The sequence below is a fragment of the Argopecten irradians genome, chromosome 1 (genome assembly GCF_041381155.1).
Source record: "Argopecten irradians isolate NY chromosome 1, Ai_NY, whole genome shotgun sequence".
Classification (NCBI taxonomy): domain Eukaryota; kingdom Metazoa; phylum Mollusca; class Bivalvia; order Pectinida; family Pectinidae; genus Argopecten; species Argopecten irradians.
This window is the reverse complement of record NC_091134.1, coordinates 54025487-54044772: the sequence shown is the minus strand read 5'-3', so window position 1 is coordinate 54044772 and position 19286 is coordinate 54025487. Positions and strand designations below refer to the sequence as shown.

The following is a 19286-nucleotide window of genomic DNA, read 5'->3' as shown; positions in this document are numbered from 1 at the left end:
TCTTCACTATAAACATCGATTACGAAGGAAATTTAGCATTTGTTTGGTGTTGTAACCTAATCTAAGGCTAGCAATATAAATTTTCTTTGTTATGAATATTTTTAGAAACTTTTAATTATTGTTTCGGAAAGGTAATGGGCCTTTAAAGGGACAATTCACTCAGGCTAATTCTTTTACATAACCAACAAGCAAAATATGGCATAAATGTATTGTTCTACATTTCTTATGAAACATATAACATAAAATATTGACAAATTCCACGTCATTGTTTAGTATTTTAATCTATACCGTTGTAATTATAAATCGTTGATCAATACGATTCAGCAGGTAAAATATGTTCGCTGTATCTATACCCGAGCCAACGTCACGCACGTTTAACAAATGAACTGCATAACCACTGAGGAGGTGATAAAATGATTTTTTTAGACGAACCAATTCACCTAATAAGGTAAACACACTACATTGTCAGAGCGATTTGAGCAGTTCTAGACAAAAGTAGCATTACTCTACGAGCAAGGGACAGGGTTCGGCATACAAGAAGTTCGACCACAATGTGTAATGGCGGACAGCGAGCGAGTTTGAACACTCCACACGCATTTCACCACCATGGGCTTTTCTGGCATATTACAGTAAAACCAACTGATCTAATTTCCATAAGAACTGGGTTTTCCCGATATATGTACAAATTTTAATGTTCTTTTAGCCTGAATTGTCCCTTTAAGTCGTAGCTCCAACATCATGAGCAAGAATGTTGGTCAAACTTTATGGTCCAAGATCGTTGATTCAATGCAAAACGACAAAGATTGTACAATTTATCCGCAATATGAGAAAACATCAATCACCAAGACCCAATCATGTGCATTGCAAATTTATTTGATGAGTAATTTTGAAACCAAACCATCCATGTAGTGAAATCAACGAAAGCGGGTGTGAGATAAAACAAGAAAGACGTTCTAGACCTTTCTTCTAGCCGTTGCCCGAATTAAATATTTACCAAAATTTCTTAGAGTTTTAACATCGGTACTACAAAACAATTCAATTATTTTGAAAAATGTGTACAAATACCCAGGGTTTTAGGTGACCGTGATACCAGTTAATAGCAATACCAGAACAGTTACTGTCTGGGTAAAGAGTAACCGGTATTGAATACTAGCATCTGTTGAACTGATGAACAACGTTAAAAGGATCAGGTATGTTTTATGAAGGAAAGACAATTACGGAATAGAAGTGGACGTAAACACCAGAGTAGTGTGTACAATTTCCAACTTTGTACATGGCGATAAGTAGCTCACTAAAGGAGAATAATCTCCAGATTACATGATTAATTGAGGTAAGAAAACCAGTGACTGTGTTCTCAGATATATTTCGACAATAGACAGAGTTCATTCACTCTACGAAAGTGTGGTGGAACTGTCAAGACACGAGCTTGAACTATCCGCAAGACACGAGCTTGAACTATCCGCACACAGACAATCACTGCTTTTAAAAGGACATTTCATGTTAGAAGTCGTAACGCGCAGTGGGATGACTTGTGGAAGTACAGTCCAGAGCAATCTAATTACAATTTGACTCGTATTTCTGTTCTAATACGATGATACGTATCGTATACGAATTGCAAGTCTAATTATAATAAGATCGAGTCAACAGGTTATATTATAATTATATGTTTTCCGTCTAAGAAAGAGATAGAACTTTGTTCTACCATCCTAGTACTTTGAAAAGAGTAACCGGGGTAAGACAAAATAATATAAAGAATATCTCAACCCTCCGGAGCACATTATGTACCTGCCAAAATCTTGGCATGCCTCGTATTTTACAATTTATAGGAAACTTACCCATCGGGTTGAGAATCTCCTGCCTAACTGTAAAGGGATTCTACTATTCTTATTAAACTATAAACTATCACAGTGCAAGTAATGGATTTAAACATACATGTCCAATCTTATTATGGTATGTGGTGCATTATCCTATATAACAACATATGGGTAATTACAATACAATTCCGTGTTTAAAGTTCGTTTTCTTAAAAAGTTACATGTGTGTGCCATTCTAGCGGAACAACCAACTTCGTTCTCTCCATATTAATTCTACATATATTTTATTATTGATCTTATTGTTTACCGGAAGTTGCACAATCAAACACTGACGTATATTATATGTTATTCCCAGTGTGTATACGGGGTGAGCCGTGGCGCAGTAGAAAGAACAAACACTTAACTTCTCTACTCAGACTTATGTAGTATCTACTCCTGTCGGGAGGGTTCTTCGGGGCCCAAACGGCAAGGGTAGCACTGTGCCAAGTCGTTATTCACTCTTTTTTAGGATTTGTTGTTTTACATTTTAGATTTGAGTTCAATTTTAAATCTAACAGTTGATTATATCAGTGAATCATATGCTTGAATAATCATATTGACCATATATTTGCATTTTTTTCTGCTGAACTCACATTTTATTCATCAGATTATGACAGATGTGTTTACTAGTGTGCTAAATGTTATATCACATACAAACGGAGAAAAGGCGTTACAAGTACAGTATACAATGTACATCATTATTGAGAAACATTAATTTGATTTAACGAATTGTCACTTACGATGACTATGCATAGGGCATTTTTTTATCGATGAAATACTATTCAGTTTTGATGGTATCAAAATAGCATCCAATAGTCTCAGATAATTTGTCCAATTTTGTAACACCAAAAGTTGAAACCACAGAAAACATAACGAGTGTTTAATTCTCTACACAATTACATCACTGTGAGATAGCTTTGAATGAGTTAATGCGTTTAAAACAAATAGTGAATGTTGATATGCATATCAGAATTTCTACAATAGGATTGCTAACAGAAATTCGATGGTTGTGATATCGTACGTATATTGTTAATATTGAATGGAACGTGAAGAATACACATTTCCTATTTGATCACCCCTAGCATAAATCAAATAATCTCATTTTTTACCCCAGTTTGGTTACTGTCAACAGCCATGCATGGTAAATGAGATCTCAGATTAACACCACGACAATCCAACAGACTAACGGTTATATCGTGTCAATTAGTTTGGATACCAAAGATGGCGAGCTCATATTTTAGTTTAATTCACTTTACGGCTTTGTGTTTACGGTATTGATTTATGATTTAACAGACATATTTTTAACGGTTTTGCATTTTATCGGTACAGATAATATCTGCCCTTATTTAATTTACTTTGTTTTTGAACTACGTTAATGCTATAATATCGGTATTGTTTGCTATTTCTAAAGGGCAAGGAACAAGACAGTGAGCAAACGGTTAATATTTGACCATGGATATATTGATTTTTCTTTGTTTTTCATACTAAACCTAGCATTTTTATTGGCAAATACTTCTTTTGCATACTACGAAAAAAAAAAAAAAAAAAAAAAAAAATGAGGTGAAACCTCGATGTTATCGTGACGTCACAATAAAGACATTGACGTTTCCGTATAACTTCATTTTATCAAAAAAATTACAAAATTTACTATAAGCAATGATGTCACTATTTTTTAATTTCATTGGGTAATGAAAAAAAAATGTATGCAAACTTTTGTAAGAATCCACTCCGCGGCCACGGATTCACACAGTTTGCAAACAAAAGCCCGATGAAATTAAAAAAAAAAATAGTGCTTAAATGCAAGAATTAATAAGCCAGATTTAGTAGGAAAACAAAGAAAAAATAATTATATGTAACTGAAAAAAAATCATCAGATGTAAGATAAAAATATATAACGTGTTGCATAAGCATAAAGAAAGATTTCTTTTGATCGAGTTTCGAGAATGCTTTTTGATATTTGAATCAACGTTCTTGAGTTTCGAATTGGATGTAAACACAAGTGTGTACATTTTCAGCTTTGTAGTCTCCCTCTACCTATTTGTATATCCTAATTTCTGCCTCATCCTTCCGTCTCCATCTATCCCCCCTCTTCAAATTGTACATATGTAAATACATTGTCATATAGTTTGTGTAGTTTATTGTATTTATCAAATTGTATTGGGAGAGGGCTTAAACTAAGTTGGACAACTTGTGCTCGATGCCATTGTATGTATTTGATACAAATAGAATATGTTTAAATCAAAAACTTTGTATATGGCGAAGACTTATCTAGTAGCTCACTAGAGGAAAATAATCCCCAGAACATGATTGATTTAGATAAGTCATCAGTGTTCTCAAATATCATTTCGACAATGTTGTCATGCAAGCTGGTCATTTTGGATTTAACAGTTCACACAAAGAAGGTAGCCGAATATGTCAGGGCGCAAGGCTGACTTCGAGACCGAAATATGCAGCATTGTAAGAAGGATAGAGATAGAAAAACTATGGATAGACTCGACTTTTCTGTGGTAGAAGAGTCATGACACGAACTTGAGCTATCCGCAGACGGATAAATAGAGGATAGTCCTTGTTTCTTGATGAATACCAGTTATATTTCATAGAGTGAGGTGAAAACTTTGATATTTTTCACGAGTGCGAAGCGTAGCGGATTCTCATAAAAGTTTTCAAACAAAATTGATTTCATACCCCGATGAAATAAAAAAAAAATAGTGGAATCAATGCTAAAAATCTTCTTGATAAAATAAAATACATTAACACTTACTATTCCATTGATTTTCCAAGGGATTATTTTTCCAGATTAATACGCTGACCGAGACACATCATAGTCTTTAAAAATGGTATATATTTTCTATCAAAGAAAAATAGGTAATAACTCTTTTTTGCTTTCAACAATATATTCTCCACATATTTAATATGATAGCAAATATTATCAACATGCACATTCTACATATAAATCTTTACAGTATTTGAAATCTTAGTTTTGATGCATGTCACTTAAGAATTTTATCATTTATTCTTATCAAGGAAAAAAAAGTCCATGTAGAGCGATGGGACGTCCCTTATCAAGTGTGCCACGCGACATATTTGATGGATTTCTTTTGCTACACGTGGCTGCCTCGCGAGCTAGACGCGCGATGAGGATATAATCGTTGCACCTGCCGTTTTACGTGAAATATTAATTTACCTGTATACACCTGTTTCTCTCCACATTTCAATAGATACCTCATAACACTGTCACTTAAAAAAACAACAACACATATATCAAAACGACATCACTTAAGCTGCCCGCCATTAAGTTTACATCTTTTAGTGGTAACGCTTGTACTAAACTCAATTTATATGTATCTGTATACTGACTAGTGTATCTGCTGTAATATCACTAATTAAGTCTTTTAATTTTCACTAATCACTGTTGAATTAAACCTTTTATTGATTAATTACTATGGTTAACATGTATTGTTTTAGTTTTCCTCCATACATGAGTATACCACCAATATCTATATCATTTTATTTTTGGAAACACTTCAATGTTTTTGTTTTTTGTAGTTTTCGTATAAAATGGTGTTTGCTGGATGAATTTCATCACTTATATATTTTATGATATAAGGTTTAGTAATTATTTCAACATTGATATTCTCAGTGTATTTCTATTTTAAACATACAACTGCTGATTTGATAATCTTTTATATTTACACATTTTATCCAAAATTCCTCTTATGAGTGGAAATCTTGCATTCCGTCTGGATTTTCCCTCTGTGTCTTAAAACTATTGTTTTATTTGCTTGAAGGAAGCCACGTGATATGGCTGTTTCCATATCAGGGACCAAATAGTTCGGCTTCATCAGATGCACGTGGCTAAAGAAGGAATAGCCATGGTCTAACGATTCTAAAAATATTTATCCACACTTTTTGTGCCAAACAAAGCACTTGGTTATCCCATCCACGCGTGTAGGGGACCAGTGCAGATAATAACTGATAGTCAATCACACGAGCCTCCATTGTCTAGGGCAGGACAAAACACACAGATTGAAAATGTTTGCGAAAATGTTTTTATGAGATCAATATTTTTGTTGACTCACAAGTTTAGATTTAAGGTTAAACAAGGTCAAATCGTGTAGGAGTTTAGCCAAAGCATGGTGTGAGATTTAAAAACTATAAATGTAACTACGTGTAATATTGGCGTCACAGAACGTATGCTAATGCTGAACAGGTGCTTACAAATTTACGTTTGAGTTAAACATAGCCACGTGTGCTACTAGTATTTGGTATGAAAGAGATGCCTTTGAAAGTTATAGCGTCCTTTTCGTTGGTTAAATGTAATTTGATGACAAACGTGAATGAATGTTGCGCAGGTTCATTATAAATTTGTAACTCTGCCTTTCATTTCATTTGCATGTTTTATTGCAAATACAATGCATATATGATATCAATTGTTGTCACTGTACCAGTATTTAAAAATGATAGATATCTGAATGAAAGATAGGTGGTTAATTCACACTTTCAATATTTTTGACTTGTTGCCATAGAACTACTATTATTGATCTGATCTGGTCATAGTGATGTGTATTTACAATAGCTTTAGCAAATATATGTACATGATATACAGGGAATTCATTAATTTTAAAACGGTTAAACTAACAATGCTTAGTGAAGTATATGTTCATATGATGCTACATTCTCCATGCGCTTTCAATTTTGGAACTGCAATTATTGTAATGCATATTCTTTAAGATGCACCCATTAATCTGGTACAATGATTAACTCACAAAAGAAAGTGATTTTGTGTAACTGTATACTTAGTAGATTTCCATGATGTATGTTTCCACTGATAAAACAAGAGTTTGACCGTGTATGCTGTGCCTTTAAAGGAGCCAAGACAAGGTGTCGTTCGACAGCAGACGACAGTGTCAGTACAGTGATTGCTCCCTGGCCTGGCAGATGTTCTCACAAAGGCGGGCCTACGCTAGCGCAGGCTATTATAAAGTTAGACAGCTGGTCTGTTACAAAACTTCCTCACCCAAACCTTGAAACCACACAAAGACTCCCGTATATTATTTCCCCCGACTTAACTCTCCTCCCCTCACTCGCGTTCCAGTTGATCTATCAAGCTTTCGCGGAGACTTGACCACTATGTATCCGACATGACCATTGTCCAGTGACGATGTGAGTAGTGGCCGGAATGTTAATTAGTCAGTGATTTAAACCCTCGTCAATCTGGAAATATGGATTTGGGATGATGTGCTGCAACACTTTTAACAGTGTACTACTAGTATCAGTATTCCTTCTCCTGGTCGGTTCCTGTCACTGCCAAGGTAAGTACATACTACAGAGTAGAAGATGCCTATCGCTTATACTCACTGATAAAAACCTGATGTTGCCCTTTATCTTAATCTAACGGCAAAATCTTCATAAACGAGATTTAGTTTTGATATTCCGTATTTGAGTTACGTTTTATATTTACTGATAATCTGATTGCATAGCTAGGGTAAATATCTGAAGTATGTATTTGAAAACCATTTAATAAAATGTTACAGATTGTGATAAAGCACTAATGGTATTTTAAACATTCATAATCTTATAATGTATTTTGTGTTTTAATGCATATAGTATCTAATTCAATTGTGTTTCAAAAGAATACACAGAGTTCATTGTATGATTTTAAACAAGTTAGGATTTAAATGCCAACTGTAATGTCAATTAAAAAAGGAATATGTTTACTTTTAAAGATTGCGTTGAATATTTTTATTTTGTCATTCACTTTTTGGTATTGTTTGATTTGTGTGATCAACACATTCCAGAAATTTTCAAATATAATGTCCCTAAATTGAGTCAAATTGTGTAATACTGCAAAATATTTCGATCTGTTTTCCCATCTAATCGAGTGTCACTTGACGGTTTTATAATTAGGCGCATTTTACTATATAAGTAAATACTTTAAGAAGTTTAAAACAAAATACAGTTTTACCCTGTATTACTATTTACATATGTGCTATTCGTAGGTAATAATTATTTATGTTATTGTAGATTATTTTTATCGAATAATATGTATAGATTAATTTTTCAACAAGCTTCAGTAGTTTATTGATATTATTTGTTTGATGATTGCAGAGAAGTGAATATTTCTCACAGTATTTTAAGATACTGCTTCTTGTTATAATTCAGTCAGCATTTTATCTTAGACTGATCAACCGACTTTACTATAAATTGATGGATGTGTTTAACGTAAACTATAGAAGAAGTGTTGTTTCTTATGATAGGTAAAACTATAGCAAATGTTTAAGTTATATAAAAAAAAAGTTCCTCCTTTTAAGGTGTCTACTTCTCTTTTCCTTTTGATGATATGTAATATAGGCACTTTATCCTAATACATTAAAACACAAAAGTTTTAGACTGCATACATTGTAAAATAAAATTTATTATCATAGTGACCATGTAAGCTGAAAAAACTTAACACTAGTATTAAGAATCTTACGGTTAACACCACGACTCTTCATGAAGACCTTATTTTCCTTCTTTTGATATAATATGAAGTCAGATATATTTGTTGCTTTCACCGTTATCATACATATACGATTTTACATAGTAATCTGGTATCCTATATTTGACCTACATTTGTATGATATGTGTCGAAGATGAAGCAAGGAGCGCTTTCAACTCCGAAACACAAGGGTATATTGTACCTCTGAGATGTCTGTTTTCTGTCGAATTAATTTTGAGGTTGTTTAACGGTTTTATAAATCATTATATCAATTAGAATTCGAAAATGTAGTTTTGTATACATGTATATCACTATGCCAATATCTAAACAGTAAATATAATACAAAAAAGTACAATGTTTGTCTTCGTTGGGACTACGACATGGTATTTCTTTACGATCTAACGTATTTAAATTTCAGGCCAGGAAAGTTTCACTTCAGTACATGATTTATCTGTTCATAATATAGAAATTGATTTAATCAGACGATATGTTTCTCTAAAAAATACTTTTTAGTATTTATGAATTGTGAAATTGTCGAGGATTAAGTTGCATATGATCGAAAATACAACTTCACTTTCATGTTTTACACATCCTTTTGGGCAGAAATATGCTTTGGTCTTGTAACTGGTAATTTGTACTCAATTTCTCAGCAACTGGTTACTGCATTCCATTTATTTCCCATCGCGTTCTCAAATAATTTATCACAATCGTTTGTCACTTATCAGTTCCTTTGGCCAGGCCCGACGGCTGTAAACATTTCGCTGAAGTCTAGTAGAAAGGGAAAGGATTTTTGCCTCATACAGGAATGCATTCATCCATTGTTTCCATAAAGTAATGGCCCTTGTTACCTGTTGGACAGACAATCATAAGGAATATAAAAAAAGCCCGGAACAAATTTTCTAGTTTGTGAGATTTTGACCAATAAATAAAGACAGGTGCGGAATTGTCCTCTCCCACCCGTCCGAACTTCTGACCTCAGTATAATACAAGATAGTTCTCCGTGACTTTTTTAACTGCCACTATATCTGACAATAGAACACTTCACACAGATTTGTGTTTGATTTTCAGCCGGGTCTCAGTATCTGACACATTTTTTTTACCCCAGGGAACATGACATACTGAACACAAAGGTGACTTCTCTGTGACATTTCAGGTGTTTTATTCCCTTTTTATACAGCCGGATATCAAAGTTTCTTAGAGTTCTAGGGCATGATAGCTAAACATATTGACATCGTTAAAAGAATGGGCCGCTTAACATCACAATAATCAATTAATTGAAACCTAAACATGAGAATATATTGCAGAAGGCTTAGTACTATATTCGTATTAAACTTCAGTTGGATTTATGAATACATGTACTAGGATAAATAATCTACTTTAATTTGTTCTTTCATCTTTTTCATATTTAGTTTCAGTTACTTCCAAATAACAATATTTTAAATATTCATCGTGTATTGATTAATAATATCTCATTCTGTTTGTGTTTTGTTATTATTTGATCGCTGTGTAATTTTGATTACAATTTTGATATATCCAGGTTTTAATTTTTTTGTTTTGCCAAAAAGTATTTCAATGATTTGCCTCTCAATTTTAACATTTTAGCACCTTTATCGAAACCTGTTCTCTGTTACACACATTTTAAGTGCTAAGTGGCCATCTCCTTACCTGTGTATACAGGTGATTAGTTAAGGTAGGCGACAGGTGAGAACACCTGACTGGCAGATGATGGTGTGTCCTCGCCCTACGACACGCTACCGTATCCCTGTCGTGTGTGATAATATGGTAATTAGAACAGGTGAACTTATCTGTGATTTAAGTATTTACAAAACTTTACAACTTATTTCTAAGTGGAATATTTATGATGCTTTGTGAATTCTATCTGGAAGTTTTCTAAATGATACATATATCTATCACTGACATCTGTCTATTGTTTATTACTGTTTTATGATGTATTATCACTATTACGTAAGCGATATATCATGCGATCTTAAAAAAACAACCTAACATTGTTAACTGTTGAATTCAAAGTGTCCACATATAAGTTATAACAACATTTATAAAAATTTACAGCCAACCTGGCGGTACTCTATAAGTATTTAGCTGTCTACATGGCATAGCTGTTGATGATGTCAATTCATAAAATTGCAGTATGAGAGAATAAGTAAACAAACACTTATAACTTGAAAATTAAGCGTCTTTTGCACTTGATATGCTTTGTTTGTTTGCGTTTTTCGTCAGAAGTACAAAAATGTAAACATTCGATCATGGGATACAGCTATGATAATTACATTCTAGCTATCCTTTAATGATATCGAATTGGGTGAAATATCACCATTCCTTAGTTTCAAATCTTGGAAAATTGACGTTAGATTTATATGATAATTTTGCATAAGAATGTTACGTCCTCAAACTGAGAACCAGAGCGGTGACAATGGAATCATTATGTGCAGAAGTAAGTTTGTATGTATCTGACATGACACTGCCAGTATATATCTACGTATTCGGTAGATCCCCATTAGATTCGTTAAATAGGTTTTCGCTTTTAGTTTAACATTAGTTATATAATGTGGGTGACATGATGTGTTAGACCAATCTGTCATTACATTGTACTACATATGCAGTTACGGTAAGCATTTATCGGGTGATTACATGCAACATTGTACACCATTGGGTCGCCGGTTCTAAACACGCACACCCTACAATTCGTATGTTAGCTGTTCTTTCATCGAACACTCCAGCTTTCCACCACATGGAAAACATGGAAAACATCCATATATGATCAAACTATTGCAGCGTAAACCTTATGACCAGGACAATATCTACAGTCAGTCATACAAATAACGATTCTTCGAATGACAAAAGCAAGTTGTTATCAGGTAGCATATCCCTTTCCTTTTAGTTCGAAAGTATGCTATCTTATCTCATTATTTTATGGGAGTGTAAAATGTATTTCTTGTTTATATTTCAGACGGACGCATTTTCGAGTGCACAGACGAAAATGTTAACGACAGTAAGAAGACCTTGCACGTGCGGTGTTCGGAGGGTAAGGTGATCCGGATTAACGAGGCGATATACGGCCTAAACCAGCTCAAGTATTGCATGTACACCGTTGGCGATTGTATAGAAAACATCGACTTGGACAACGAATGCTGTGGGCGTCGGCAGTGTGACGTCACCATATGGCGGGTTTTCTCTGCCAAATGTGGACACTACGTCTCATTCTTTAGACTCATATACGACTGTATTCCTGGTAGGTTAAACTATAATGAGACGTGAAAACAAATATAGATTTATATGATGTACTAAATTTTTGGATATTTTTTCGGAAATGAATTTCATTCAACTCTGAAACAAAATAATTGAGGAATCATTGAATATTTAAACAACGTGTTCTCGTTTTGTATGGTACTGTAATTAAACGAGGAGGTGTCTCTCTTCGGTGATATTCTTCTGTAAACTAACTGTACACAATGTAAAAATAATGAACACAGATTATACACAGACAAAATAGCCATGACAAAGTAGAATGATAATAGGACCAAGTGCTCATGGTGAAATGCATTTTATGTCTTATCGATGACGCCTCGAATTGATATCAAGGGAAAAGGCATTTAAAAAAAAGCCCCCCCCCCGGCCAATGACTTATTCCACTCCATTGTAATTAAGTAACCGAAGGCTGTTATCATCATTTTTAGCCTTCAACATATAATTGCAATATCAGTCTTTCAGTTTAAGCATTCTACCTCTATTTTAGATTCCTTTATCATATTATTCTAGCCCATAAGTCGGAGTGTATGGTATACGTAGACCCTGACGATCCCAGTCCAGACCCGCTGCACACAGAGGCCATACCCAACACAACACAGGTCGACATGCATCCCACTGTCACCACATACACTGGCCCATCAAGGCCAAGGAAAGAAGAGGCGCTCCCAGTAAACGAGGACAGAGAAGGTTCGTTTTTGATTACTAATGTATTGATGTCTTCGCACATTTATTTCTGATATGATGCGTGAGTCACTCCTTATTTTTTTCATAAAATGATTTATTAATGCCAATATAATGATGCTTGCAAACTTCTTTTTGTGTTTTAGTTCAATTCAGATGTAAAGATGATGATGGTTATTGCATTTTTTTACGTATTTAAAAAAAACCCGCCGAAAATATTTTTTTGCTGCAATAAAATTTAGAGCAGGGAATACAATAAAATGTTTTATCGTTCAAATCTAATAATAAAAAAAGATTGCATTTGAAATTTACATTTCCCTTTCAAAACCTGAACAACGATTATTTGTTGGAATATTTTGCTAGATTACTTACATCATTTGCTAAATTTTCGGCCAACAGATCTCACCATCATCATTGGGTCTGCTGCATTGGTCGCCTTACTGCTCGCTGCCATATTAACTGTCATTTTCATGTTAAGGAAATATCAATGGTAAGTCATGCGTTTATTAACACTTAGCATTTATAAAGATGTACTATGGATACTTTTAGAGATTTGAATCATTTTACAAATATTCGTTCATTCAAAAACACGATTTAACATGCTCATATGGAATAAATACTAACGCATTTTGAAAACGCTTTAAATTTCCTTTATCTTTTTAAGGAATGAGAAAATTGCAAACTGGTTTGTTTTCAAGCATCATAGTGTCTAAAATCTGAAATACCTTTGTGTGTCAAAAACATTTCAAACACTTCAATTAAGTCTAGCATAATGACTGGAATAGCACATGTTTTTGTCTGTTTAAGTTTCATCAGTATAGCTCGGGCGGAATATGCTACGATAGTGAATCGCCAAAAATGAAATGTAGAATTTATCAATCTTTATAAAATATCGGCTATACAAATGTCATCGTTCATGTTTTACAGGCAAAGTGAAAAACAATGTTTCTTATCCATGTTTGTTGGGATGTGTACAAGACAACCGCCGGATGGATGTGAAGACCCGGATGGTACTAATCAAACTTCCGGTAACACTACGGCCGTAAGTCCAGCTACCGTCGACAGAGAGGCTAATAATAACCATGGCAACGAAACTATTCCAACAATAGTATTAACGGTCGTAAGTGACACACAAGATGACATTCAATATAAAGAAAATACACCGGAAATAACGCAAGATTGCACTCCACAAAGCAAACGAAAGCGAAAACGAAACGAACCTAGTCCGGATATCAAAACTGCATGTGAATCAAAAGTTCGTGAATTACCGGTATTGGATGAACGTATGTCTCTATATAATCAGAACATATTACTCAATAACAAGTCCAATAAGATAAAAGACACAGATAACAAGCGTCATCTTCAACATGTTATTATTCAGGGGAAGAACAGTCACCCATCTTCTTCTGGCAGCCTTCCAGGAGAAACAGGAACGACTGCGGTGTAGTGCATCGTCTTCTCCTTAATGCATTAGTAAACAGATCCTTTCACGAGGTGGAAAATATTGTTGGCCTTGAAATTGCAATTGTATATACACACCAGAGTTAAAGATATTAACCAATGCTAATTGTATGATTAGTTTCAATATTTTGCTAATCTAACAAAGTTAACTAAAATCAGGAATTTGTGTCAGTAAAATATGCAATAATTTTGTCATTCATCACTTGAGAACATCATTAAAATCATACAAAGACAAATACAAGTTTAGCGCCAACAACAAATATCTAGGTATCATTTAATGTATGACTTAACTAACCGATATTCATTTATCATATTCATCATGTATATATATATGCATATATTCATTTTCATTGTATATATTTCATAGCTACATATATATAATTCGTTATCATTTTTCATACAACTTCATCTAATTTAGAGAATACCTATTCCTGTAAATATATCATGACTTTGTAGAATGAAAGTTTGCCTGAGTTTTCTAGTAACCATGGAATGTATCACATTTATCAATCGTATTATCCATCTATATACAAATGTACTTGATTAACAGTTGTATTTGGGAAAAAACACATTTTACTTATAGACAGTTCGCTGTTAGGCATCAACAGTGTGCACTATATTCACAAGCATCCTCGCTAATATTCGTTTCTAACCCAAGGTCATCGAGGATGAAACACTCGAAATTTACTTTTGACATACACAAGTTTCCGACCTATATCATAGAATTATAATCCCTATTAACACTATTATTGACATCACATTCATATAAGGTAATACCGGTATATAGACCGAGTCATACCCATATAACCAATATAACGTGGCATATGCATGTCTATCGTAGGTTTGCAATCCACAGATGCATTCGAATTCCTCTGCCATACTTTGTATCTAAATACATCACTGTTATTAACACGTAATCTTCATTAATTATCATACATGTTAACACAATTATAAAGCAATAACATATCGAGTTTAATCCGTGCATTTTGATGTAGCTTTTGTACCTGCTTGTGTATCTTTTAATATTCATTTCGTATAAACCTCAACCATATTTATGTAATTCAGTCAGTGCTCACCATACATAATTTATCATACTCCTATACCTATAGAATGTGTATGATCTCATGCTATTCATTCATCGCTCGTCATTCCTTTGTTTCATACTCATATGCCCATCTCTTGCTAGTGTATGGCCACAGTATTCATTCACTTTTACATTGCTCATTATACATTTGTATCATACTCATACATCCAACTCTAGGATATGTATGGCCATAGTATTCATTCACTTTATACATTGCTCATTATACATTTGTGTCATACTCATACATCCAACTCTAGGATATGTATGGCCATAGTATTCATTCACTTTATACATTGCTCATTATACATTTGTGTCATACTCATACATCCAACTCTAGGATATGTATGGCCATAGTATGCATTCACTTCATTCATTGTTAATCATACCTTTGTATCATACTCATATACTCTAGCACGTGTATGGCCACAGTATTCATTCAAATCATCCATTGCTCATGGCTTTAGTATTCATTCATTCTAGCATTGTATAGCTACACTATTTATTCATTGTTAATCATGCATCATAATCATACTCATATACCCAACCGTTCCATGTATATATCTATAATTTTCATTCCTCTTACATAAAGCAACTCTATGTACACATATCCTATTTTCACACGCGTATATCTATAGTATTCATATAATACATTTTACCATACCCACACAAATATTTATGTTTGTATCACTCACAACTCCTCATATGTTAGTACCCAATATCCATCTTAAGCATGCCTATATCTATATTTTCGTTCATTGTATACGGTACACCCTCCGAGTATTGATATCAATATTAGTACATCATCAATCTGTGGAATTGTATATTGCCAATATAGCCATCTATAAGACGTGCATAGTCACACTATTCTTTCCATTCTATTCTATACATTTGTACCACACACATCATATATCCTTCTTCTGTATGTTAAAAGCAATATATTCAGGTCTCATCATACTTTTGTATCATAGCCATGTATCCAACCAGCACTAGCATGAAACATTATTTGTTGCACATCATATAGTTGAAATTTGTATATCAAACATTGTATGTTAATATCATTAAATAAATTTGGTCGTCTGAAACCAACAAGACCCAAATACATCTTTTATGAAACAAACGATAGATCAGGGTCTTCAATGATATTGCAAATTGTGCATTGCCATCATATTCAATCATGCATCATCGAATCCAAGCAACATCAGTTCTATAATAGTCATTAAATACTTATACACCCTATTATAACATTCCTTACCTTACTATCTTTCTTCAATATACCAGTATGTATAGTACTATTGAATGTATTATGAATTTCCTTTCCCCCTATTTACAAAGTCATCTGCCCCTTCCTGAGAGTTGTTTATTGTTACGTCATTAGTTTGACCTCGTCCTTCTTTGAAAAAAAGATGACGTCATGCTCACGTACTGTTACAATGAATACCTACCCAGGAGGACAGATTATTTATGATATACAAATCAAAAATATGCCTGTTACACAAAACACATTCCTGTACATTTACATTCCTGTATGTATCCAGTTATCCTGTATATATATTCCTTGCATTACTGTGCTCTTACTCCACTTAATAATATTCATCACAAGTTGTTTCATACGATCTATTCTTACCCTTTACAATGAGGTCCTGCTTTTTCCAATCATAAACAAATAAACTAAAAAATCACTCAAAAATTTATGCTTATATATTATTTTGCTATTTGCATTTTAAGTTTGATGTCAATATATTTATTTGGTTGCGTAAATTCATTGCGTAACTTTTCCAAAATAAGAATAGTTCATATTTTATTTGTATCGTTTATGTGTCGCCTTAGTTCGATGATGTTGATGTCAAACGCCGATTGATTGGAAATATATATGATTATTCCGATTCATAATACATGTATTAATTTCTGTATCTATCTTGTAAATCTATATAGTTTTTCCGATTTTCTTTTACGTGAACGAATGAGAACGGAAGTCTATCTACAGATGGTGCTAAAGTTTGCTTACGTCTCTAATCACGGATCGTGCTAAATCTATACCTATGTTTTTATTTCCATTTACAATCATTATAATCATTATCGTTACAAACTCGCTATTTGCTGCAAATTATGTATAGATATGTACCTCATTATGTAAGTTCGTGTCATATAGTTATGTGTGCTTGAATCATAAAGTTAAGGCACAAGCAGAAACACGAGATTGAATCAAATACTGTAACCGTGGAAATGTTCGTGAGGGGGGATTTACGAAAATTACGCGAAAGTCAATTGATCGCGAAAATTTCCTCTGTGCGTAATATTTGCATGTATGAACTTTGTTGTTAAATGTCTAAAAGTGTATCTACCGCGAAAATAACAACACCGTGAAAGTTTTATGTATGCAAATAGCGAAAATTTCCACGTTTATTGTACATATTCTGTTTTGTTCAATGTCATTATGAATAAAAAGAAAAAAAAATGCGAATAAATTACAAATAAAATGACAACGATCAAAACTATAATTTACGTTGAATCAACAAAACAAACCAACAAATGAATATTAAAACATACTTTGTTTAATTATTTTATTAAACGCATATGTTCATTACAATAATTGCATGCTTCCATCAATTCATTTGAATGTAACCTGTTGAAGAACATAACAGGTTTGGTTACGATAGTGTTACTACATTGTCAAATAATATGACCTTCATTACTCAGTGCTGTTACAATTGAATAAAATACTTAATCAAGTTACAATGTCTTTGTTTTACAAATAAAGGATATTGGAGGAGTTCATATGTTATATAAATATGCCAAACGAGTTCAATATGCCATTCAATATTACATGAGCCTAGTCTAAATGCTAATGGTATATCAAATCCTTTAACCAGTTTGATTTTCATATTACAAAGCATTAGTGTTATTGCACGTGGGTTTTAGGAGATTTATGGCATGAATTGACGTCCCAGTTATATGACAAACGATTCCTACAGAAACGACTAAATACATTCTCACTGGATTGTATTATGCAATGATTTCACTAGTTATGTGAACTAACGGAAATATGATAAGTTGCAGAAAGAAAGGTTATCAAAAAGTTCAAACCCTGGTTGTGATACATAGACATGTACATGAGTAATACTTTCTTCATTACCAAGGCGTGGCGGGACAAAACGGGACGGGAAGAGGCACTCTAGGACGGACAGGGGTAACACCCTTAGCCCCTCCCCCATTTCATGGCGAGAGCTTAACAATAATGTAAACAAATAATATACTTTAATAGGTGTGGTTTAAAATTATATAAATCAAGTTAATTGTTAATATGACTTGCAATGACCAATATGTGTTATTGTTGTTTTTTGACTTGTGGTTATATCAATAATCTTAATTCATATACAATCAATATTTAACGCGAAAGGTAGAGAATACAGTATTCCGTTAAAATTTTAATTATCTAGCAACATGGAGGTATGTATAAAATATTTCCTACGAAAGCTGATTCCATCATCACTTGTCAATAGCACTGAGAGCTATATGAATATTACGAGAACAGCTGTATTCCTCCTATACATCAACACCACTTTAGTCAGTCAGGAGACCCTTTGTATGGGAGACGGACTTTGCTGGTTATTATCCGGACAATAACATTGCCATCAGCGTTATACCGTAGGAAAGCATTGCTATGACATGGAATCCAAAGATGAACTTGAAACTGGTATAGCCCGGCTGTAAGGAAATACAAATATTAATTCATAAGGAAAAAAACGAAAGAAAGAAAAAATCTTACTGAACCAATAACTATGAATATATCAAATTCAACAATTTCTTCATTTCTCTTTATTCAATTTGATATTGTAAATAATACCCGGATTAAGGCATATATCAATATTTTTAACGAAAGTGTTTAGTTCGTTATACATAGTTGTTTTATAAACTGGCAGATTTATAACGAAAATAAAACCACATATGACTTCTTTATGAAGACTGATTGATCGCATTATCGTATTGGACAACGCTTTATTACGTAAAAAAATGTTACAAATTTTACGTGTTACAATGTTAAACGTAATCGTTAATTCGCGAAAACAAACGCATGATTACGCTAATATATACTATAAAAAGTATTAAAAATACCTGTATTTATATCTTAAATGTTCACAATATCTTAACCCTCCACTTTTCGTGCCGAATAATAGCCCCTACTGTCATTCCAGTAACATCTCAAAACACCATATGAAAATGTGTACCTCGGGGATCACAGATTGCAATACATTTATCTACAAAAGTGAACCCGATTAGCTTTCTTGTTTTCCGATTATATTATGTATTATTGTCACTTACTTCTTCGTCGTCATTATTAACTAAATTTATGTCCTCTGCAAATTCCTCTGATTCATCATTGGGTTTCGCTGGAGCAGAATAATAGAGATTTTAACATTCAAACGTCCGATATGATTCTGGTATAAAGAAGGAGCCCATAGGC

At 33.4% G+C, this 19286-nt stretch overlaps 2 protein-coding genes across 3 annotated transcripts in view; one reads left to right on the top strand and one right to left on the bottom strand.

Moving 5' to 3' along the window:
* Positions 1 to 6787: 6787 nt before the first annotated feature.
* Positions 6788 to 17560, top strand: LOC138333399 (uncharacterized). Its single transcript, XM_069281755.1, has 5 exons — positions 6788 to 7165; positions 11300 to 11581; positions 12109 to 12285; positions 12679 to 12769; positions 13207 to 17560. The coding sequence occupies exons 1-5, from the start codon at positions 7087 to 7089 to the stop codon at positions 13724 to 13726; spliced, it is 1149 nt and encodes a 382-aa protein (XP_069137856.1). The 5' UTR covers positions 6788 to 7086; the 3' UTR covers positions 13727 to 17560.
* The window catches only part of LOC138333385 (uncharacterized), a 21964-nt gene continuing 20036 nt past the window's right edge, over positions 17359 to 19286 (bottom strand). For both annotated transcript variants that reach the window (XM_069281734.1, XM_069281742.1), the window contains 2 exons: positions 19145 to 19212; positions 17359 to 18529 (listed from right to left, as the gene is read on the bottom strand). In XM_069281734.1, coding sequence (XP_069137835.1) covers positions 18434 to 18529; positions 19145 to 19212 — 164 coding nt within the window. In that variant the 3' untranslated portion in view covers positions 17359 to 18433. The remainder of the gene's footprint in view (positions 18530 to 19144; positions 19213 to 19286) is intronic.

Bases quoted from the DNA above. Each gene is read 5' to 3' on its own strand.
- LOC138333399 (XM_069281755.1), top strand. From the start codon at position 7,087: ATGATGTGCTGCAACACTTTTAACAGTGTACTACTAGTATCAGTATTC. The intron at 7,166-11,299 runs GTAAGTACATAC...TTTATATTTCAG, and splicing joins CGGTTCCTGTCACTGCCAAG to ACGGACGCATTTTCGAGTGC. The intron at 12,286-12,678 runs GTTCGTTTTTGA...TTCGGCCAACAG, and splicing joins AGTAAACGAGGACAGAGAAG to ATCTCACCATCATCATTGGG.